Source organism: Notolabrus celidotus, chromosome 1 (assembly GCF_009762535.1).
Source record: "Notolabrus celidotus isolate fNotCel1 chromosome 1, fNotCel1.pri, whole genome shotgun sequence".
In the NCBI taxonomy this organism is placed as follows: domain Eukaryota; kingdom Metazoa; phylum Chordata; class Actinopteri; order Labriformes; family Labridae; genus Notolabrus; species Notolabrus celidotus.
The window spans coordinates 27,808,050-27,831,373 of record NC_048272.1 but is presented as its reverse complement, the minus strand read 5'-3'; the positions used below and the strand labels follow the sequence as shown (position 1 = coordinate 27,831,373).

Here is a 23,324-nt window from a genome sequence, read left to right as displayed (position 1 = left end):
AAAGATTTATTTAAATGAAATGAGACATCGGGGGGAGGGGAGGAAAAAGTAAATGTAAAATGATTATGAATGTATGTTTACTTTTTCTTATAACACATTAATAAAAAAAGACCTTGATCAAAAAACATTTGTTTACATGTTAAAAATGCTGTTTAATTTAAGTCGGATAACATTCTTTAATAGGAATAATTGCAAAACTGAGACATGGAGGATCATGTAAGGCATATTGGTATTAAACAAAATATACCAAAAAAAAAATCTTAAGTTCTTTAAATCACAGACCATTGTAACAGGTTGATAAACACCCCAAAAATAATTGCTTCCTACTCAACAAAGGGCTTTAATTACAGTTGCACCTTTTCCAGGTTGAACACGTTCACCCAGATCCAAATAATAAAAAACAACAAATAAAAGATCCAAATAATAAAAAACAACAAATAAAAGATCCAAATAATACTGGACTTTTTGTAAAATGCAAAGAACACAAATAAAACTGGATTATAAAGAAACATAAAACAAATATTTATATATCTATATATAAAGATTTATTTATCTGCATAATGCTACTTTAGTCATTGTGTGAAGCACAGTAACTCATTGTATGAATTATACAATGGAACTTTAAGTGGATGCTTCTGATGCTCTTTGAGTGGATCTGCCTCTATATCACAGGGTGTTTGTCCTCTGTTATAACAACTTTAACTCTGACACTCTAGAGCACACATGTCATGTTCCTGAACTAGTGGTTTGTTTTGAATTAGTGAGTAGTTTGGATTTGGTAAAAGTGATGGAACCTGCGTTGCCAGTTGCATTTGCACCATATTGTATTTGTTCGTATTGTTCACACTTGAAGACTCAATCTACCCCTCTTTATGGCTTTGATCGGGCATGACCATAGCTCCTGAATTCTCCTTGGGCACCATACAAACTCTTCATGTTTATATTGCTCATAGGCAAACTTGATGAGACCCCTGCGTTGTTTTCTATCGCGAACAGCAAATAGGAAGTAGTTAAGAACACTGTCCCGGACATTTGGGAGTTCCTTCTCGACGAGAGTCTCCTTCAGGAAGAAACGGACCAGGGGGGCCTGGTAGTGAGGGAACCCCAGGATCCCAAGGCACTTCAGAATACGAGTGATGCGCAGGTTGTTGTGAGTGTGGCTGTTAACAGTGAAAATTGAGAAATAATGAGATTATGAAGAGGATTATGACAATTTTAATGCACGTAATGTTTGATCAACAATCGAGGTCACAATGTTACAATGTTACAATGTCATTTAGCAGACGCTTTTATCCAAAGCGACGTACATACCTGTTGAGGTTGTTGTATCTGGCCTCCCAGTTTGATGCTCTCTTAACCTTTCCTGTTGCCTCATCACACAACTCAATACCATAGAAGTCCAACATGAGCTTGTAGGACTTCAACAGATTTTCCTTTGCATCGCTGCTTTGGCAAAAATCCTGAAGGACAGGCAGAACATCTTTCAGAACATGTCACACATTTTTATTTGTTAACCTTGTAGCATTTGGCTGCTTACCTCAACTTCCTTTCTTGTCAGTGGAGTGGCCTGATAGTTCATTCCTGGTTCTGGCAGTGGGAACAACCTGATGAAGAAAAGAGGTATTACATGTTGTGAACGGAAATTAAAAATCCACATAAAATCTGCCATCAAAAAGTTACTTACCATTGAATATAGGTGTGTACGTACTCCAGTTCTTCATATGATCCCAACCATTCACTGTGGAAACTGGTGATGTACATATCTGATAACAAATGCAAGTCACCAAAATGAACAAAACTATATTATAAATTAAGATTAACAGGCTGAAATATTTCAAGTGGTTCCCAACCTGGGATTAGGCAAGATTTTTCAGACACATTAATATGTTTAGTTGTTTTTACTATAAGAAGTAATTACCGCCTTTTTCTAAGGATGATCATCGCTGCAATAACCCTTATTTACAAAATCAATCAAACTGTTACCCTTGTTTTATTTATATACACTGAATACACACAGTGCACGTGTAACTGCAGACCTACCATCAGGCACTGAGGGCGTATTGCCAAGATAGAAGTTCAAATTAGGCTGGGTATCCTACAAAAAAGGGCAGAAATGCACTGTCATTACATTGTTTGTTTGTTTGTTTATCATTTAGAAACAATCAAGTCATATAGTACTTGTAATATAATCACAAATCATAGTGCTTATACTTACAGTTACTGGGTAATTTGAGCCTCGGGACCTTTGCTGGTTCTGTGGAGAGGTACGTGAAAACAAGACTTAACACTTCACTATGTGAGATTGCACACTGTATGTTTTGTGCATTTAGTAATCTGTATCACTTTTCACTCTCCCTCTCTCTGTTTGTGTGAGGGTGTGTGTGTGTGTGTGAGTGACTTACAGGGTAGTCATGCCGGTAATTCTGCATATCTCTTGCAGCACTTTCAAATCTTCTGAACTTGTACTGATGAGAAGAAAGTTCCATAAGGTCATTACAAATTCATGACATTACACTGTTTGTCAGGCCTAACAACAGCCATTGCCCAAATTTTGCAAGTCCCCCTAAGTAGATATAGATAGATAGATAGATAGATAGATAGATAGATAGATAGATAGATAGATAGATAGATAGATAGATAGATAGATAGATGTAGCCTACAAAAATTATTAATTTGATGGAGGAGAATATAATATGAATACGTCACTATGTTCATTAAAATACAAACACTGAGTGAATACAGGACATGATTCACACGGAGCAGAAACCGGAAACGTAGCTTTATTTGATGCTACTTACAGAGTCAGATGCCATTGGTGGACTGATGCACTCCCGGGGGTCCTTCTCAACATCTTCTGTCTCCCAAGTTGAATCATAGCCACAGTAAAATTCATCTGTGGTCTTAACTCGATACTCATGGCTGTCGAAATCATCTTCATCCTCTTCACCACAGCTTTTTCGTTTGACTTTGGACACTCCGACTAAACCTGCGGCCTCGTCCTCCCCGGTAGTCTCTTCTTGTAGATCTATGTTGTATTCGCTCTTCACCGCGAACACAGCAGGTGGGGACACGGTCAGACAACTCTCTGGAAGTTTCTCGCTGATTTCAGTCTCAACTCTGATGCTTCCGGATTCTATTCGCCGGCCTGGAGTTTCCCCGCCGAGGGCAGGATAAAACTTTAATGTTGTCCAGCGCCAGAAGCGGCACAGCATTTTGCTGATCCAGTGAATAGCAGAAGAGAGGCGGCCGAACCAGGCCATGATGAACCCAACTTCTTACCAAGACGGGACAACCGACACACGACTGTCATGCGCTCTTACACAGACAACTCGTGCCAAAACACGACAGTCTGTTTCACTTTCACTTCATGTAAGCCGCTCCCAAAGTCTTTGAGGGGAACAGAAACACAAATACAGTCGACATACCTCAACTCTTTAACCTCCCGCAGGAATTACTGCTGCAGCTGCACTGCAAAAACTGAAACCTAAGTTAGACTGAATATCTCAGATCAGGGTGAAGTTTGGTTATTTTTAGCCTGATAAGATCGTTTTTCTCACTACGCAGTTTTAATGTTAGAGTGTTTGAATTGTTTTGAGTCTTTTGGTCCTAAATTATCTCAGTAAGATATTACAGCTTGCTACTAAGATTGTATGTCCTATATTGAGTAATACATGCTTGAAACTAGAATATCAAATGTTACAAAGCTGTTTCATCAACACTCTCAGGTATAAAACTGCTTTTTCAAAGTTATAATTTCTTACTTCAAGCATGAAATAAGAAATCATGACTGTGACACAATTGTATCTCTTCACACAATTAAAACAAATGACAGCCAAATGTAATCCAGTGTTTTATTTTCAGTGAAACAATAGAAAATATGTACTACTATATATTAGTATAGTTGGCACAGTACTGTAAACTGACACTTAATATTTAAACATTTAACATTTCAAACCGTTTCAAAAAGAAATAATTCATATACATTCAGATACGTTCTTCCAAATTAGAAGGCATTAATATGATTTATGAATTCCACAGTTTTTGGCTCATTTAAGGATTTTAAGAAAATGATCTTAGATAATGAGAAATAAATTCCCAACTTTTGTCTTTCCATCAAGAAAAGTAAATTAGTGTTTAGTATAACTGCTGGTTTCAAGAAAGGTAATGCTTAGTGCATGTCATTATGTCAAGATAATGGCACTAGCATTTACTTCATTTAAGAATATTTTTCAGCATATTGAGAGAAGCAGTCTCATATTTTTTTGGTTCTATCAAGAAAAATGCACTTGTTATTAATAAAAAATACATTAATGTTAAGGTATTTATGGGTTCATTGAGGTTAGATATTTCTACTTGTTTTGGAAAGTTTTTACAAGCCAAATGTTCTTGTTCTGTTGGCAGATAATTTTGCTTAGTTTAAGTAATATACCCCCAATTTTTTAAATATGTTTTCTTGTTTTTGAAGGCTGGCTTTTTGCAGTGTGTGTACTGTGTAGGGTTTTTCTTGTTACTTTGTTGCTCAACAAGGTAGTTTTAAGATGTTCAATGGTGATGTTTTGGTTATTTCAAACACCAAAAGCCCACCCATACTTTTACTTTCACATGACAATTGTTGTGCATTTTGCAACAAGGCTCCATTTAACTTGGGAAGCTGCCAAATATCATTACCCATCCATCCATCTTCCTACATACATACATACATACATACATACATACATACATACATACATACATACATACATACATACGAAAATAAACAGAATAAAACAAGGAAGTGTTTTTCTCTCTTAAATATTCTTATTCATATATTTTATTTAAATTTATTATGTATCTACTTTTCTTTTACTTTTTATTTTCCAACATGGCATTTAAAGTGTGTCTGTAAAAGCTGAGTTTTACAACATTGACAGTGAAAAATGTCTAAAGCATTATTATTATAATCATTATTATTATATTCATTGCTTTAACATTTATTTTTCTTATTTAATTATTTATTTATCTATTTATTTCTTGTATTTATCTGATCTTTTTAACTCTACCTAATTTTTTAACTTTTTTGTTTACTCTTACTTATTTTATAAATTTGACTGTATTGATTTTATTCTATGTTTAAGCATTTCATTTATAATCATGCCTTTTATAACTTAAAATTGCTGTTGTTTTCTGTCTCTGTTATTTTGTGAAGCACTTTAGGCTGCGTGTTTGTTTGTATAAAAGGTGCTATATACATACAGTTGAGTTGAGTTGAGTTAAGTACCAAAGCATACACTGATTTCCATTTTAACTGTGTGGCCATGTATGGATATGAATGACACAATGATAACCATTTGATTAAATAAAAACTGCTGTTAGTTGCAGTTAACTGTCATTTCAGAAAATAGGGATCCATCTGGAAAACAATGCACCCTGTGTCTTTGCTGACACTAGCCTAAACCAGGACCCTCCAAGCTCAAAGGAGTCTCAAAGATGTTTAATTTGTGACACTGATGACTTGTCACAAACAGACAAAAGCCGTCAAGTAGGAATAAGGTATGTTTTTAATTAAGCACAGTTTTTTAAATTTGGATTTAAGGTTTAACAACACAAGTGTCTCTTTACGGCAGGATCATCACAAAAACTGTTAAAATCTTCTTTATCGTTGCTGGCTGTTATCAGAGTGGAGATAACATCCTGTTTGCAGTATATTTACCCTCCTCATTTTCTTCCAGAATGGCACTTGGACAGATGAGTGTCTCGACTCCAGTCGGTGGACATCCTGCTCTTAATGTCTTTCTGTTGAAGATAAAATGATGCATGAACCATCCTGCAGGAGATGTGAGATGAGTAAACAAGATAATGCATCATTAGTCCATGGCTGAAGAGTTGTTAAACCGCAGGATCCTCATTTAAAAAAAGTCCCTTTGGCAGTGTCCTTGGCAGTGGGTTTTTCAATAAACTGATGATTTGACGTGTTAGCCATGCGTGGCTCTATACACTTTGTGAGAGGGTTATTTTTCTCTACAACTAATACGAAATTTTCAAAAAGGCATTGATGTTTAATAATAGTGATGCAGGCTCTGTGTGCATTCATTGAGTGGACCCTTGCGAGGCCATTATCTCTCAAGGACTCCTTTCAAAAGCAGATAATTGCTCTTAGTGCCGATAGAGAAAATCAAGACTGTGAACATCTGCTCGGCAATAGATTCATTTATGCTTACTACAGCAGGATAAGGTTCTGTGCTGTTCCTGGAAGATAAAAAACACAGGGTGGAGACAGCCATATGTTCTATGTGGAAAGGAGGCAATAATGAGGCCTCTAATGACATATCTCAGGCTTTTTATGGCCTAATTTTGAGCATGAAGAGGCCCCACAAACTGGAAAGCCCCCCTCACCCTGAAATAGATGAAAACTTAATGCTGGATATGAGACTGAAATAACTTGCAGCATGGAAATACAGCAGACAGTTTATTTTCAGGTTTTGCACTTCTGTGAACCCAATTAGCACGACACTGAGCAAAAATCCAGCAGATGCCAGTGAAACCTCAGAGATGCTCCATGAAGCAGGCCTGTGAGCTGCACGGATACACACGAAACACTTCTTCCTCTCTGTCTCTCTCTTGCTCGCTCTCTTACTCTGGCTGTAGAAGTTAGTTAATGACAAAGCTTTGCTCGATCACTCAGTGACTAAGTGTGCTTGATAAAGGTCAGGGCTGCCACAGGCTAATGCTTCATCGTTCAGAGTAATACTTTAGCCCAGCATATTGTGAATACTCCACACATGAACGCTTCACAGGGCAAAATAATCAAGAGAGTAGAGTCTGGAAAGGCCAGCTGTTTCTGCTGTGCTTCTCAATGGCTTACACACACACACACACTCACACACACACACACACACACACACACACACACACACACACACACACACACACACAAGCACACAATCAGACAATCCCACACAATCAGAAAATCCCACAATTGTGTATCTTAAAGCTCTCCAAACATCGGATCAGTGATTAAAAGCGGAGAGAGTCAGTCTAAGAAAGTTTGGTGCATAAATACTCCACACAATGTTTAGAAGTAGAGGGACTGGAAGTGAAGATAACTGAGAACCAACAGGTTTCAGAATGTAAATTTACTTCCAAAATGTTCAATACCTTACTAGTTTGTCTTTGTGCTGTGTATACTATTCAGATTAGAATAAAGTGACATAATAAAGAAATCCCCACATACACATATGCATGATCACTCACATGCAATATAAACTGCACTAAAAACTATACAAGGATTTTTCACCATGAAATTCAATTACTCACATCCTGTAACACAGCAGTTTGATGTGGAATCAACTGAACATGGCTCCAGAGGAAAATGGGCACAGGAGAATATGTTCAACTGGTTATCGACTGTCTATTTGTAGCCTTGACACATACTGTTAAATGGAATTATTCTACTTATGACAACAGCATGCTGTCTGCTTCTCTGTTGGCGGTTTAGCCTGACTTCAACAAATAGGCCGCAAAAAGAAAAATACATGTATTTGTAAAAAAGAACAAAAATATATAAGCCAGGTACATTGTGCCCCTGTAAAGTTGTCATTTATGGATTTTTTTTTATTTTTATTTTTTAAATTTTGTCTACAACAGACTTGAGCCTGTAAAAACGACTGATGCTGCCGTAAAGTTTAAAATGAGGCCTAACAAGAATTGACTGTGCTTTGGAGTCTGCCTCAAGTGGCCACTGCAGGGTAACTACAGTTTTTGGCATGTCAGTCAAATAATCTCCTCATTCTGCTTCATCTCTCTGCCGCCTGGTAAGAGTAAGAAAGTTTTCTCCGCACCAGCATTTTGAGTAGTGAAGGACAAACAACATAGGAACAACAGCCTATGTAGCATGCCCAAGGAGCCTCACTCAGCTCATCAGGTGTGTGGACATTGGATGACGCGCCTAGGTCATCTGTGCGTCTCTCCCTCCAGCAGCACCCCTCTCTCTCACCGTTCCGCGCGCTTTTTGGGAGTCGAGGATGAAGACGCAGAACATCAGGACCCTTTCACTGATCTTCTCCAGCATTTTCTACCTTCTCTTCGGTGCCGTCGTCTTTGACGCTTTGGAGAGTGACACAGAGAGTTCGAAGAGAAAGGCGCTGGAGCAGAAGTTGGACGAGCTGAAGAAAAAGTACGGATTCACCGAGGATGACTTCAAGGAGGTCGAGAGAGTGGTCCTTCTCTCCGAGCCGCACCGCGCCGGGAGGCAGTGGAAGTTTGCTGGATCTTTTTATTTGGCTATCACGGTTATCACCACAATCGGCAAGTACTAAGCCCACTTTGTTTCAACTGCTGCTCATCTAAAAACAATGGACACACAACCGATATGTGGTATGTTCAGACGCCCCTCTTAATTAAAATTGGGACCCCGTCATATGACTCCTCATCCCCGAGACATCGTGTCAGGAACACTTCATCACCATCATGCATTTTGTGTGAACATATTCTGGGAACCAAACTTTGTTACCATTGTATTAAAGGACGACAGATCAAATTTTATTTTAGTAAACATAACGACTGAACAGTGACTCGTGAAATTATGTAACTTATACAGATTTTACAGTGAAAGAAAGAAAGAAAGAAAGAAAGAAAGAAAGGAAGAAAGAAAGAAAAGTGAAAAATTATGGTGAAACATCATTTTTATACTTAACTATAATGATCATAATCTAAGTCACCGTTCAAGTTTTATAATGATTTGTTTCCTCTTCCTGTACCTGGCTTGCTCAAAAATGACCAAGAGGAAGGCTACAATAATCAAGGAAAAAAGGTTTCTTGTGCAACCAACTCTCTGCTCTTCACCAATAATGTTATTGGCATAGAATATATTAGAATCATCCCTTTAACCTAAACAGCAGACATGTAGATAATTATTTCAGTCAAATATTTTTCTAGTGTTAAAATACCATGCTCTGAGGAAGGATTTAGACAGTAAGCCTTTTTTTAAAACTTTGACCTGGTTGCAGAGTTTTAATCAAAAAAACAAACACCTGTAACGTTAAGTGAGCATACTCAGTCTGTTTGAGGGGCAGAGGTGAAAAAAAGGGCACATCCTTTCAAACCTCTGGTACTCACTATTTTGAAAAATTTCTTAAGTGAATTATGACAAAAGAAACACAACTATTGATATATTTCTATAATTGATTATATTAAACCATTAACATAACATAACATAACATAACATAACATAACATAACATGGGGCGCTCGTGGCCTAGCGGTCTAAGCGCCCCACGTACAGAGGCCACAGTCCTTGTCGCAGGGGTCGCCGGCTCGATTCCCGGATGGTCGACCACCTCCTGCATGTCTTCCCTCGCTCCCCACTCCCCACATTTCCTGTCTCTCTTCAGCTGTCCTATAAAATAAAGGCAAAAAGGCCAAAAAATATTTAAAACAAAACAAAACAAAACATAACATAACACCGTTACTTCACCGGAGGGGTATCCTTTTGTGCATTCAATCCAACAAAGAGGAATCCAGCGGGCCCTTTTTAACAATTTATTGACTGAAAAGCATCCAGGTGTATTTTTCGACATTCAGTTTAATAGAAGTGCATCCACATATACATTTGAGGGGGTACTTTTTAAAATCTTTTTATAGATTTGAGGGGCATCCAGAGGGCACTTTTGTGCATTCAATCAACGAAAAGGAACCCAGAGGGCATGTTTTAACAATTTAGTGAATGTAAGGCATCCAGGAGTATTTTTCAACATTAAATTAAATAGAAGTGCATCCAGAAGGCACTTTTTTTATATTCAATACATATGATTACACCACTGCATACTGATGAAGAGCAGAGTTGTGCAGTATACACTATTGGTGTGCAGGGCATTTTTTGTAGACTTTGAACACCTTTACGAGAATGAACAAGACAGAAAAATGTTGAGTAGTTCAATAGTTCATTGTTGTTTATCTTAGCTACCTACTTCAGAATTTTCCTCAAAGTTTATGGCAAGTATACTGAAAGATGAAAACAAGTACTCTATGTTAGACTTTTTCACTAGCTCTTTGAGGCAATAGCTTTGGTTAGTGTGGTTTGATCAGACATTTTTTTTATCACAAATGTTTTCACTAAATGATAAGCTAAAAGAAATATGTCAAAATGGTAAATCACTCTAGCTTAATCTTAAAAACAGCTATACATTTAAGCTGAATGCTGTAATTTGGTATTATGACCTGGCTGTAACTCAAAACCACAGATTTGAGTCTTCACTTGGTTCTTGCTTGATTTATGATCATTTTAACCTTGCAATGAGCAAATCAGTTGTAATCTTGATGATTGAGAATCTTTATCCACACAAAGCACTTGTTGGCATGTGACCTGAGACATACTGTGACTTTGTAGGTTATGGCCATGCTGCACCCCGCACTGACGCTGGCAAGACCTTCTGTATGCTCTACGCTGTTTTGGGCATTCCTCTGACTCTGGTCATGTTCCAGAGCTTGGGTGAGAGGATCAACAATATAGTCCACTACCTTATGTGCAGAGCTAAGCAAACCCTGGGTTTACAAGAAACTGAGGTGTCCATGGGGAACATGGTCCTGGTGGGTCTGTTGTCGTGCATGAGCACCCTGTGTATTGGAGCTGCAACCTTTTCCCACTCAGAGGACTGGAGCTTCTTCAATGCTTATTACTACTGCTTCATTACACTCACCACCATTGGGTTTGGGGATTTCGTGGCCCTGCAGAAGAAAGATGCTCTCCAGAAGCGTCCCCCCTATGTGGCTTTTAGCTTCATGTATATTTTCGTTGGGCTGATGGTCATTGGAGCTTTTCTGAACCTGGTGGTCCTGAGGTTTCTCACTGTAAGCACTGAGGAGCCAGAAGTGAAACCTGAGGCAGGGGGAGTGGGGCAGAGAACACAGCCTAAAGACACACAGGTTGATGGAGAAGTGTCCGTGGCAGACTCAGAAACTGCTAATGCTGGATTTAAAGACAGAGGAGATGGACATAGCAGTCTGAACAACCTGAGTCTTCCAATAGAGGGAGGCTCCAGCTGCATGAATCTCCTCCCCTCTCCTGTGGAGGATGGACTTTTTCTAACTGAACATTCTGACTCATCTGAACCCAGCAGACTCAGGGCATATTTCACCTGTTGCATATGCTGTGGCACAGACATCAGCCTATCTCTACCTCATAGTGACCAGGAGGGTGGCCACAGCAACCCTGTCTTTTACAACTCCATCTCCTACAGGGTCGACAAGGCCTCCTCTTGCAGCTCTTGCATGGGGTCATCTCAGGCTTCCCCCTGCAGTGTAGCTCTCTGTCTGGGAAACAACAACCCTCACACCAGGAGGAAGTCCTTATGACTCACTGAACATGTGTCTTATGCTTAAGAGGACTATTTTTACACACCACAGAAAAATAAAACCCTCAGATTTTCTGCTTGGTGGAGCAAACTGCCCTGTGTCTTTTCAGTCGTGAATGTCGCTTTACATGCTGTTAAATAAAATGTAGCATTTTATTAAAATAATTTACAGTTTATAATGTATTTTCTTATAACAACTATTTGTGCTAAAAAAGACAAAAAAATGAAGTATGGCATGTACGTATATAAACCATGTTTTCAAACATTGTCCCAATGGTGTGTATATTATACAAGGGTATCTAAGGGAAAGTGTGTGATCAGCTAGAAGAAACAATGACTCATGTGGTGGGGTCCTCCCAAGTGCTGTTTTAGTTGACAGACTTTTTGCAGTGTTCTCACCTTCGATCTTTCTGTTGAAGAATGGTGAGAATTTATCTGTTTTTTTCTAATAGGAACACAGTCTCTGTTGCTCTGGTTGTTTCTCAAGGTGATCTTTCATCCTATAATCGCTTGGTGCGGTGGAAAACTGGAGGCTGATATGTACGGCACAGTGAGTCTATCTGAGTTTAAGTCTAAACTGTGATTCCAAGACACCTTTTCCGCCAAGCATACCAACTCTAATCTGTCTCTTTGGGACTGGAATGACTACCCCCCCCCCCCCTTTGATTTTTCAAGTATTCTTTCTTTATTCTAATGTATTTATGTATTTGAGTGTTGCTTTTATTATTTCTATGTTGTAAGGTGACCTCGAGTGTCCAGAGGAGAAGCGCCTATAAATAAAATGAATTATTATTATTATTATTATTATTATTATTATTATTATTATTATTATTATTATTATTATTATTATTATTATTATTATTTGCTCTATGATTGACACGTGTGTCAACAAAGACGGGCATTTGAAATGTCTCCTCTGTTTGTATCTTAATCACACAGGCCTATTGTTTACAACTGATTTTAAACATTCATGTAGGGTTAAGCCTTCTATAGTTCACAATATTTATATAGAATTAAATTATTATTATTATTATTTACATTGATAAGGCACCTGTTATTTTAAAGGGCCAGTTCACCAATGTCACTTGAACTACTATTCAGCCTGTAAACATTGTTTAATGTCCTCTGTAGTTGAGTCTTATTCAAGCCTGAAAAATGACCCTGGTGACATCATCAAGTGATTACATCATCAAATTGTCTTAATTTTGGCTTTAGAGTAGATAGGGATGATCAAACAGAAAGCATACAATTTAAAATAGAGTTGAAAAGGGTTTTCTGCTGCTTCATTTTTTGTTCATTCTTCTTTCGCTCTGTTTCTGATTATGTTTTCAAACTGTTAAACTGGACTGACTCTTAATGTGGTTGTTACATTAACATCAAGTTCTGCACGACACATGCAAAAAAATAAAAAATAGCCGTCTACTCTTCTTTGTCAGACTTGTTTGCCAGACATGGTAGTAAGGGCTACACTTTTGAAATTCTTGACCTCAGTTGCAACAGCCTTCAAGTTTTCGTTCTAGCATTTTAATCAACAACCAGCCTGCACCTTACTTTTGATGCTGTCCTTGAAAAACATCAACCACTCCTGGGCTCTTTGGCCTCTTTCATTATTTGCAAACATATCATGATGTACCACACAGTACAAAGATGGAGAACTTAAAGAGTGCTGTTCTGTAGCTCATTTAAAAAACATGTTCATTAGCCGACTTCCACAAAAGGCTCAATTTGAAACTGAAATAGTTCTAATTATTTATTCCACTGATTCATATTCATCCAGCTCTAGTTGAGGGTCAACTTGAAGACCAGTCTGGTTTTGCATTACCTTTCATTAGAGAAATAACCAAAGCCTTGTGGTAATCAGAAGTGACTCACATTTAAATTCCCATCGTTCCCTTCTCTAACACTAGGGGGCAGCATTGCACTATGTATTGGTCACTTATATGAAGCATGCAATAAAGGGAGTCATGACTTCTGATATATTGGTTTTATAACTATTTTAAATTCATGGAACCTAAGCAACTTATAAACACCCCCCCTTCTCTCTGTATGTGTGTGTTAAATCTGCACAAGGGACAACACTTTAACACTTTCAAGAGCTTGACTCTTATGTGGCATCTTTGATTTGGGGTAATTAAATCAGTAAAGTATTTGTTTTTGTCTGACATCGTGAGCTATTACAGAGATTACTGTTACATGTTTGGAAATTTGTTAGGTAAGTACAAGCTTTTCAGTCAAGTTATGAAAGAGACTGAAATTAAATGTGATGCCTATTTATGAACTACAAAATCAAACAAAGAGTCAGACAAACTGATGAACTGTGAGGCAAAGATTCTTGATAAGTGATACAATGACTCTTAAAATAAAGCAGAAAAACATGAAGAGGTTAAAATGTTCAAAGAGACGAAAGGTACTGCTTTGCTCTACAAGGGAATGCCACAATTACACAAGCCAAAAGTTCCCTAATGGAGCTTTACTTCTGGTTGACATAAAGTGGCATCTAATTTGGTTGATTACTGCATTAATGTACAGATGGTCCATGTTTTAAGTCTTGATGCCCCTTTATATGTATCTGTGCCTGTGACTGTTCCATAACTCTACGCCTGAAAGTCCTACAAACTATCTACACAGACCACTGACTTTATGGAAGCAGAGAAGAGGAAAATGATGGTATGGAAAGTAGTTTCACTCGCAGACTCAAAGACCTAAATATGATGATTTTCTGCCATTTTTTTTATCTCATGCGGAACTGAGGCAAGGAGTGGCAGCCAGGTTGAACTTTTTCCAAGCTTCTTGTGTGGCTCAGTGAGTGGCAATCAATTTAGCAGTTTCCTTTATGGATGATAAGAAAGGTTATGCTATATTTTATGTTCATATAATGGATGTTATTACCGGCTGTTAGCTGCAGGTGGTGGTGGTGATCTATTTTTAACACCCGTATTCTGAGTGCAGAACACTTTATGCAAGTAGTTACCATGCACTCACTGAAGTATGCACACTCATATTCACATCTGTTCACATTTATGAAAATGCATGGATGCATAGTGTCCTATCATTTAGGTTTTATTGGGTTGTTTCCTGTAAAGAGTCTTCACATGTTCCTCAGCAATCTCTGCAAGGGCAGCTGAACACTGCAGAGCTCTGTTGGAGAGAAAATCACTGCAAATGTATGAACATGTAACTGAAAATGCTAATATCCTTACAACAGTGCTGTAGTTTATCAAAAAAAGAACGAAACCAACCTTCAGTTTACCTCACTGTTTATTGACTATAGTGTTGAATTACATTAACAATGCACACATACTAAATCTCTATTGGACCATAGTTCAAGGCATTGAGAATTGGTAAATAATTTATGTATCATTGGATATTTCTCTTTGTGAAACCACACCGTTAAGTCATTAATGTCCTGGGCTGAGGGGTCCTTTATGTGCGGTCACACTAGTTGGAGAGACCAGATTTAATCAGGAAAATGAGTTGTCGGTTCAAGCAGAGTGCAGGCTTTCTGTTTCTAAAGGGTAAACAGCTTTAACATGGCAGAAATACTAGCAGAAGGTTCATAATAGCAAAAGCATGCAAATTAGGTGTTTATGAATGTACAAATAGACTGAAGCAACAGTCTTTGCCATGTTTTGATTATGGGAGAATATGTTTGCCTGTGTACACTGTATTCACAGTCTTTCAGAGGGAGATTATGAGTCGTTTTCTTGGATGCGCATCAAAATGCAAACGGCAGCCTCTGTGGCTCACAGTGAACACGATGAAAGATTAAGGAACTAAAAACAAGTGTCATGTTTATCAGATAGATTAAATAAGTAGGAATTAGGATTCAGTTGGAGAGCATTGAGAAAACAGACATTAATAGAGGTTCACTGGTGGGGTAATTGCTCATTAGTTTTAATTTCCAGCCAATTTGCTGCTTGTGTTGAGCAGTGTGAAAAGGTTGTTTTTACTCCCTGGTTGTCTTCTTCGATCAGATGCTTTGACACACTGTGTCTGTTTGACATTGTGTGTCAAAGGGATCCCCCAGCTTGATTAATTGCAGTTTAGATTAAGTCTTAAAGGAGAGTTTGAATTAGCCCTTAATGAATGGGTCTACATCTCTGTTTTAATGACGTCCACATTTCAGTGCAGCAATCAGAAACTAGCAATTAGATAGAACCAAATTCACCCTCTGTGATAACTCTGTATGTCTCTGTTACCTCTGAGAAGAATGACCTATGACCTGTGGCACACACGCTGTGTAAGTTGTATCCTAAGTTAGGGTGCAACTTCTATAATAAACAATATGAAGAATCTAGTTAGTCTGTAACTTCAGTTGTGTCCTTGTTTGGATGCACCACACAAACATAAGGTTTATCTTAACTAGCAGAGTGTAACGTTCAACCTTACCAAACTATTGTCGTATAAATGAAATTCACTCCATGAAGGTGAAATTGTCACCTACAACATACTATGTGAATATAAAGGGTAAAACTCTCTGCTTCTTTTCCTCCTCCAAATGATTCATTCTGACAAAATGATGCGCCATGAGAACTGGTATTATGCAGAGGACTTTACACCTACTCAGCTAGGTGTAGGATTTAAGTTGTAGCTCATGCTCATTGACTGTATATAAAATAGACAACATGGCATATTTTTCACTGACTTTGAGCTTTGAAGGCAGAAGACTGCCTGGACAGGTGCTTACATATTGCGATGGTGTAGCCAGTGCATGTGCAGAAATGACCTGGCTGGTAGAGCTACAGGACTGATGTCACTCCCTTTCTGCAAAACATGCATTTAACCTACAGATAAAACATCCCTCAGATCAATACAGTCCACAGCAGTACTGATGGCTATGGACAGTTCAATTAACGTTGTCTTAGTGCTTGTTGCCTATTTTTCGTGCTGTTCCTCCTCTGATCTGCTAATATGGTACAGAACACTGGAGGATGACCTGTTCATCAAAAGAGCTGTCAATCAATAATCTCTTAAAAATTAAATAACTAGTTAAAACTCTACTTCACAGAACAATGAACACTTGTACATTAATCATCATGATAAAAACTATAACGAGATAAACTATGCTTGAGATTTTTTTTTTAAATGCCTCTTTTAGTTTTATGATTTGAACCATTTTCCATCTATTTAAATGCCAGAGGCGGGGTTTATGACCGATACAGCAGCCAGTCAGTAGGGGGGGGGGCTCTGAATCTTTTAGCTTCACAGTCAGTAAACACTTATTGTGTCCATTTGAATTTACAGCCCATGATGCCTACCTTCAAACTCTCTCAGCTTGTGCACCCCTAAAATGTTGGCAGAGCATAAATGGCAAAGTGATCCAGACTCAACACGTTCATCAATAGTTGGACTACACTCAATTATAGATTGTGTTTGAGTTTTGTACAGACATTTAAAGTCTCCAGAGAATTAACGACTAAGTTTAGTGATCTCTTACTCAAATTGCAGCACCATCAAGAAGTAAACTTCAGGAAACTCCTGAGGATGAAATGTAAATCCCTTAACTCTTCATTAATTCAAAAGCTACATTATTCTAAAACTAAGATTATGACCAAGTACAATAGTATATCAGCTGGACTGGAATAGAAATAGCTAGTTCAGTGCTTATTAACAGATTTTATACTTTTGAAACATCATCCTCACAGTGATTATGATAATTATTGCATTGAGTTCAAAGACTGTGCTCTCTCTTGCTATGTATGGACCCTTGTTTTTTCACATATTGGGGAATTAGGCACTGATCAACAAAGCAGCATAAAAGGAGAGCAGCCTTTCAGGCAAATCACTTCCATTGATTTAATCTATGCCTCTGTCTGAGGCAGAGGATGTAAAATTATCAAGGTTGGCTGTTATCCATTTCCTCTTTAGTTGTGCCATTTAACAAGACAACAGCCTCTCGGAGCACACGGCTTCCTGTCCAAACAGTGTCTCAAAGATAGAGCGAAAGATCACAGCGAGAGAAGGGAGGGGGAAGGTGGTGAGGGAGAGTTCCTTTTCTCCTTGGAGTGTGTAATCTCTGGCCATGAAGCAAGGCTGTGGTCAGTGGCAGATTAATGTCTGTACGAAAGTATCTTCATTGGGTCTGAGTGCAGCTCTGTTCGAGGACAGATGGTGAAGAGGGAAGATGTTAGAAGTGAGCCAGTGACCAAGTAAAAAGCTTCTCACGAAAGTTAAAGTTCACAGAATCTCAGCAACATAGAACAACACATATGCTGAGTTTTGAGATCATTGTGTGAGGAGGACATTTGGAAATCTGTGGCGAGTAGCTCTTCAGTGTCATCACAGGTCAGTCTTATCTGCCGTGCAGCAGGGCCACATTTTTCTCATTATGTGCAGCTCCACATAGAACTTGAACAAATGTGTTTCCTTCTGTAAGTAAGACTGATTCAAAAGTTGCTGTCGGGGCAGAATTTGAATGAATGAGATAAGGCCACAAAGAAAAATGCAACACAATGGGCCTCAGAACAGGCTGGATAACAAATGCATCCTTTTTTATTTTTAGATGTACTGTGCCGGGAAGAGAGGAAGAGGGGACCCTCGTAAAGAATAGTTCCCATTGGAGATATCAAACTCCATTTATTCATGATTCTTCAGCTCAGAACCGTAAAAGATTGACAGCAGAGTGATTTGCCACATCTGTTAATCTTCCTAAATGAGCAAGTAGTCAGATCTTTGCTGCAGCCTCTGCACTAAATAATTCACAACACTGCACTTCAGTTTTATCCCATTTTTTATATTTTTTTTCTCCCTGTCAACTGTCAGGAGCCCAAATCATTTCTACTGTATCATGAGACATTGCTGTTTTTTTTTTATTTCAAAAGAAGCAACACTCATTAGGAACAGCCTTTGGGGGAAAGTGGTACCAGCAAAGTAAAGCGATGAGATAAAGGAGCATGTATTCAGCCATTTGAGCCATCATCCATGACACAAATGTGATGCTTTGTACCATGACATATTTTACAGTATATGCATAGTCTTAATTGGAATTGTATTGAGTCAGAACCAGTGGAGGTACCTGTCAATTTATGTGGAAGATATCAAGAGATCCCTCATGACCACAGCAGTATCTCAAAAATCTGTCTGCTGAAGTGATTTCTCACAAACAGTCACTGCTGTTTTCTGCACAACAATTTTTTTTTGCCTCCAACGCTGTATTTTTTCCTTTTCATATATAATGATTTTAATATTCTATTGACTGCATCTTTGCTGGTCTGCTGAGCAGGAAGCAGACATATCCATCAGAAGAGCTACGCCTGGCATTCATCATCAGAGGTCTGCACAGAAAACAGACAGCTTTCCGCTCATCTGCATCTGCTTGGTATGCCAACTGGGTGAACATCCACATCATCCTACCCACACTGTTATTTCTGATTAGCATATAATGCATCAATTACTTCACTTTCACTAAACAGGAAAGCTACCACAAGTTTTGTTTCCAAGGCAACTATGAAGAGTGCTGGCGGCAGGACTAAATTAGTTTGGCAGTGGAAGTTGGATTGTGATGTCAAGAGCCAAATACGGGGCAACAATTGTTGGCCATTACGGCCAATCAGAACATATGGATGTGATAAGAGAGTGTACGGAGGGCTGAGCGGTTTGACTAAAGTACATAGGTGGGTGCGCACACACACACACACACACACACACACACACACACACACACGCACACGCACACGCACACACACACACACACACACACACACACACACACGCACACACACACGTACGTCTTAGGCACCATCTTCATTACTCTTAATGCATGTTGTGCCAAAATACACATCCAGCCTACTTTGACAGTTTAACAACAGATGGAATTTGCAGGTTGTTTTTAATTCCTTGCAGCTGTCTTCACCTCAGAACAGGCTGTACATAATTACTCTATATAATTGCTTCCCATGTGGTATATTGTGATGGTTACAGGCATAAGTTATCCAATCATCATACCATATCTGGTATGAAGTATGTCTCCACAAACTGACCTCGTTAAGAGTTCACGGCAAGATGCTGAACAGCACAACTATCAGTTCACTTGATTACTTTTACAACTAGAATTAATGTCTCATAACTCTGAATTTAAACTAAAAAAACAACAACCCCATACTTTTCAGATCTGTAGCTAACAGAAAAATGCTGAGTTTAGTTATGTATAAGCTAAAACAGTTTTGCCTTTATGAGCTTCTTTTTGGTAGTAAAAAAACAACATTGGAAGCAACCTCCTGCCACCTGTCTTTAAGCGGTTCTTCAAACAAGAAGAGCCTTGGAAACATCTTGAGAAAACATTAGATTGGTTTGGTCCAATTAACCTTCCAGAATCAAATGAAACACCAATCAGTCTCCTAGATCCCACTCAGACAGAACTGCTTGAGGAAGTCACACCTTTAGTTAACACTTCTGTACTTCAAATGATTAATCTGTCTTTATCAACAAGCTGTGTAGCTTCAGTAATATTAAGTAGCAGTAATTAAGCACCAATCAGTGTTGTGACTTATGTAAACAACTGTTTACATAAGGGGTTTTCAGTCAGACTGAGATAGCAATGGTATAGTCTATAATCCTCTGATGGCTTCAGCGGAGGACTTTGTTCTTTTGTTATTAAAACTATTACTGGCATCTGTTATCTGTTCTATATTTTGTTACTGGTGCATTACACTGTGTCTCTCCGTTGGCCTGTCGGTCTCCATTTTCCAGCTGGTCCGAGCAGACTGCTTTCCACAAGCAAGCCTGTTCATTTTGAGGTTTTCTAACTTTTAAAAGGGAGCCAAGTTTGCCCAGTGCCTGCTCTGTGAAATTATGGAACACAAATCAAATCCTATAGTTGACCTGTATGTCAAGTGTCATTGTACAACTTTTGTTGCAATTTGGTGCAGTATCAAATACAACTGGTTGATAGATTGATTCATATTATGTATAATCTTATAATGTAACAATATTACAGAAAGGTACCACAAAGTTCTTAGTTTTGTGATTATAAGAACACATCAGGTCATGGTTTCTTCAGAGGTCTGTCATTCAAACTGGTAGCTGCAGCCAGGGGCGATTCTAGGATCGGATGTTTAGGGGTGCTGAGCCATGCAAGATAAATATCCCCGTTTTGTACATATGAATGCAATTTCATTCCCACATTTGTGAAAGAAAAGTATAACACTTTTTGTGAAAGTCTGTGACTAAACCATCAAATCTGATAAAGGTTATTTAAATGCTGAGCCACAGCAAAGGAGAAATGGATTGGAATCATAAAAGAAACATATGGTAGCCTTAATTTCTGTGGAAAGACAACTCATTTAGATACATCAGCTCCTCAACATACACATGAACAGTATGTATGTTTCTGGAGTAAACCAGCCCCCTATAGTGAGTACCAAAAATACCAAAAATTGACATTGGAGTTATTTTTTGGACTTTCTTTTGAAATGCAATGCACAACATGTAAAACGCGGTGGAGCTGCTGTTTTTTTGTTGTTAAAATATTACGTTTCAACCAAGTACTGTATGGTTTGAAACTTTTGTAGCATGTTAAAAAGAACATACAGTTAAAAGAAAATTTAAAAATTCTCTCAAATTTTAGGGGTGCTGGGATTCAATTTAGAGGTGCTTCAGCAACCCCAAAAATGGGCTAGAAATGCCTATGGCTGCAACTATAGATATAAAGATATTTACTATTTCTTTAATTCATTTAAACAGTTGTTTAAGTGACTCTTGAAAAAGTAGAGCTAAATTGAGATCACTGGCATGTTAACATATGTGAATGCCAGATCTCAATAAAGTCATTCAACTCCTAACATTTCCCTTTAACTTCTGAGGGAAGTCATTTGAAGGGCTGTTTGGCCACATTTCAGTGAGACTACTTGAATTCAAGATATCATGTTGGTAAGTATCCACATTCTGCCTTCAAGCAATCCCCTGCATTTTTACAAGCTTTAGATCTGCTGCCTTTGGCATGAAAGGTGAAGAAATTGAAGAATAGTACATGTGATTCGGCTCACTGTAGTTTAAGTTATTTTGAGCATGCAGACATACTTTCAATTTGGTAATTATGAAATGTTGTATGTTCTATAAAATGCCTTGAACTTTATATAAAGATGACTCAATGTGTGACTACACAGGACATTTTCTCTTTTTTATAAGGATATCATTTAAAATGCATCAATTCAGTGATTCAAAAGCAAAAACACTGCTTTATTCTTTCTATTCAAACTTCTTTTTTGTTTACCAGACAGAGGTGCTGCCAGGGATTTTGGGCCCCATGAAAAAATAACACTTTGAGCCCCCACTGCTTCACTTCCACCAACCCTAGACTTGTCTATTAGTTTACTTGTTGCAATACCGATAAGAAATATGCTGAAGGCCATCTTTTACAGTTCAAAAGTAATTTTCTTTATACAATTTTACTGAAAAATTCTCTAAATATTGATTCATAACTCAAAGTAAATATGACTACAATACGCATTCAGTTGTGTGATAATAATAAGTTACATTATCATTGGTAAATAAAGCTTCAGAAGAAAGACAGCAGGTTGTTGAAACACGTATAATCAATATTTATACTCCTACAACATATTAATAGTGTATACTGTATTGATTAAATGTGTGCAAAAATATCATAAAACACATTTGTAAAGAATATCTGTAATTAGCTGAAGCTCTAGAGAAAGTTCAGTCAGACAGACAGACTGTAATCGCCATACTGATTTATTGTCACTACGTTGTTTTCACTCCACACGCGCTCAAGTCTCTTCTGTGGTCATCAGATGCTCTCATCAGCAGCACACTCTCACTGTTAGCTAATCACATTACTGCTGTCTCTTCAGGAATGTCTTTTTCTGTCTCCATGTTCATTAATTTCATTTTTATGTGTGACCTTTCACATCTTCATCACCACCCAGTCCTAAAGTTTCATCAGCTTGATCATCTCATCAGCCTCAGACACTGACAAGGATTCACATCACTTCATAAATAATAAATATTTATCTGTAATTCATTAACTTGTCTGTCCATGGTATTTTAAAGGTTATGAGAAAAGATGGCCTCAAATCACTGTTTATTTGATGTCTTATGCTTCCGTAGTACGGCTATATTTCCTGTCCTGACAAAAGATATTTTTGTTTTTTAAGGGCTAAAAACTGTCTTCCCATACATCATAATGTTAGTGGAGTGATGAAACAGATAAATGGGCAATCTTAAAAGAACACTGTTCAATGTTTAGCCCAGTCCTCAGCAGTCCAGTCCCTGTACCTTCAGCAGAATATCAGTCTGTCCCTGATGTTTTTACTGGAGAGAAGTGGCTTCTTTGCTGCCCTCCTTGACACCAGGCCTTCCTCCAAAAGTCTTCGCCTCACTGTGCGTGCAGATGCACTCACACCTGCCTGCTGCCATTCCTGAGCAAGCTCTGCACTGGTGGTGGCCCGATCCCGCAGCTGTAACACCTTCAGGAGACGGTCCTGGCGCTTGCTGGACTTTCTTGGGCGCCCTGGAGCCTGTTTGGCAACAATTGAACCTCTCCGATAGATGGTTGACTGAGGTGCAATCTTACTCGCTGCTATAAACTTCCCTGTTAGGGCCTTTTTGTGCAATGCAATGATGGCTGCACGTGTTTCCTTGCAGGTAACCATGGCTAACAGATGAGGAACAATGGTGTCATGCACCATCTTCCTTTTAAAGTGTCCAGTCACTCAATCATGACAGATTGATCGCCAGCCTTGTCCTCATCAACACCCACACCTGCGTTAATGTGTGTGACACCTGTGTGTCATTGACATTATGTTAGCTGGTCGTTTTGTGGCAGGGCTGAAATGCAGTGGAAATGTGTTTTTGGTGATAAAGTTCATTTTCAAGGCAAAGAGGGACTTTGCAATTAATTGCAGTTGAGCTGATCACTCCTCATAACATTCTGGAGTATATGCAAATTGCCATTATAAAAACTGAAACAGCAGACTTTGTGAAAATTAATATTTGTGTCATTCTCAAAACTTTTGGCCATGACTGTACATATTCAGTTAGT

At 38.3% G+C, this 23,324-nt stretch overlaps 2 protein-coding genes across 3 annotated transcripts; one reads left to right on the top strand and one right to left on the bottom strand.

Annotated features, from left to right (window-relative positions):
• Window positions 1-62: 62 nt before the first annotated feature.
• On the bottom strand, window positions 63-3,552 carry LOC117823101 (opioid growth factor receptor-like). Of its 2 annotated transcripts, none has more exons than XM_034698199.1 (8): window positions 2,799-3,552; window positions 2,403-2,465; window positions 2,216-2,254; window positions 2,041-2,095; window positions 1,685-1,763; window positions 1,538-1,604; window positions 1,312-1,460; window positions 63-1,160 (listed from the first exon to the last, which is right to left on the bottom strand). In XM_034698199.1, exons 1-8 carry the CDS (start codon window positions 3,258-3,260, stop codon window positions 842-844), a joined length of 1,233 nt encoding a protein of 410 aa, XP_034554090.1. In that variant the 5' UTR covers window positions 3,261-3,552; the 3' UTR covers window positions 63-841. The 2 variants fall into 2 exon arrangements, with proteins under 2 accessions (XP_034554090.1, XP_034554160.1); XM_034698269.1 differs by having other exon boundaries at window positions 128-1,160; window positions 2,222-2,254; window positions 2,799-3,551.
• Window positions 3,553-7,754: 4,202 nt separating this feature from the next.
• LOC117805172 (potassium channel subfamily K member 15-like) lies at window positions 7,755-11,977 on the top strand. The gene is made up of 2 exons (XM_034673848.1): window positions 7,755-8,283; window positions 10,363-11,977. The coding sequence occupies exons 1-2, from the start codon at window positions 8,001-8,003 to the stop codon at window positions 11,325-11,327; spliced, it is 1,248 nt and encodes a 415-aa protein (XP_034529739.1). The 5' UTR covers window positions 7,755-8,000; the 3' UTR covers window positions 11,328-11,977.
• The last annotated feature ends 11,347 nt before the right edge of the window (window positions 11,978-23,324 follow it).

What these genes read in the sequence shown, in the direction of transcription:
- LOC117805172 (XM_034673848.1), top strand. Translation starts at nt 8,001, where the DNA reads ATGAAGACGCAGAACATCAGGACCCTTTCACTGATCTTCTCCAGCATT. An exon ending in CACGGTTATCACCACAATCG is followed by an intron (nt 8,284 to 10,362) that starts GCAAGTACTAAG and finishes GTGACTTTGTAG; the next exon opens with GTTATGGCCATGCTGCACCC.
- LOC117823101 (XM_034698199.1), bottom strand. Translation starts at nt 3,260, where the DNA reads ATGGCCTGGTTCGGCCGCCTCTCTTCTGCTATTCACTGGATCAGCAAA. An exon ending in TACGCCCTCAGTGCCTGATG is followed by an intron (nt 1,764 to 2,040) that starts GTAGGTCTGCAG and finishes ATTTGTTATCAG; the next exon opens with ATATGTACATCACCAGTTTC. An exon ending in GTACACACCTATATTCAATG is followed by an intron (nt 1,605 to 1,684) that starts GTAAGTAACTTT and finishes TTTCTTCATCAG; the next exon opens with GTTGTTCCCACTGCCAGAAC.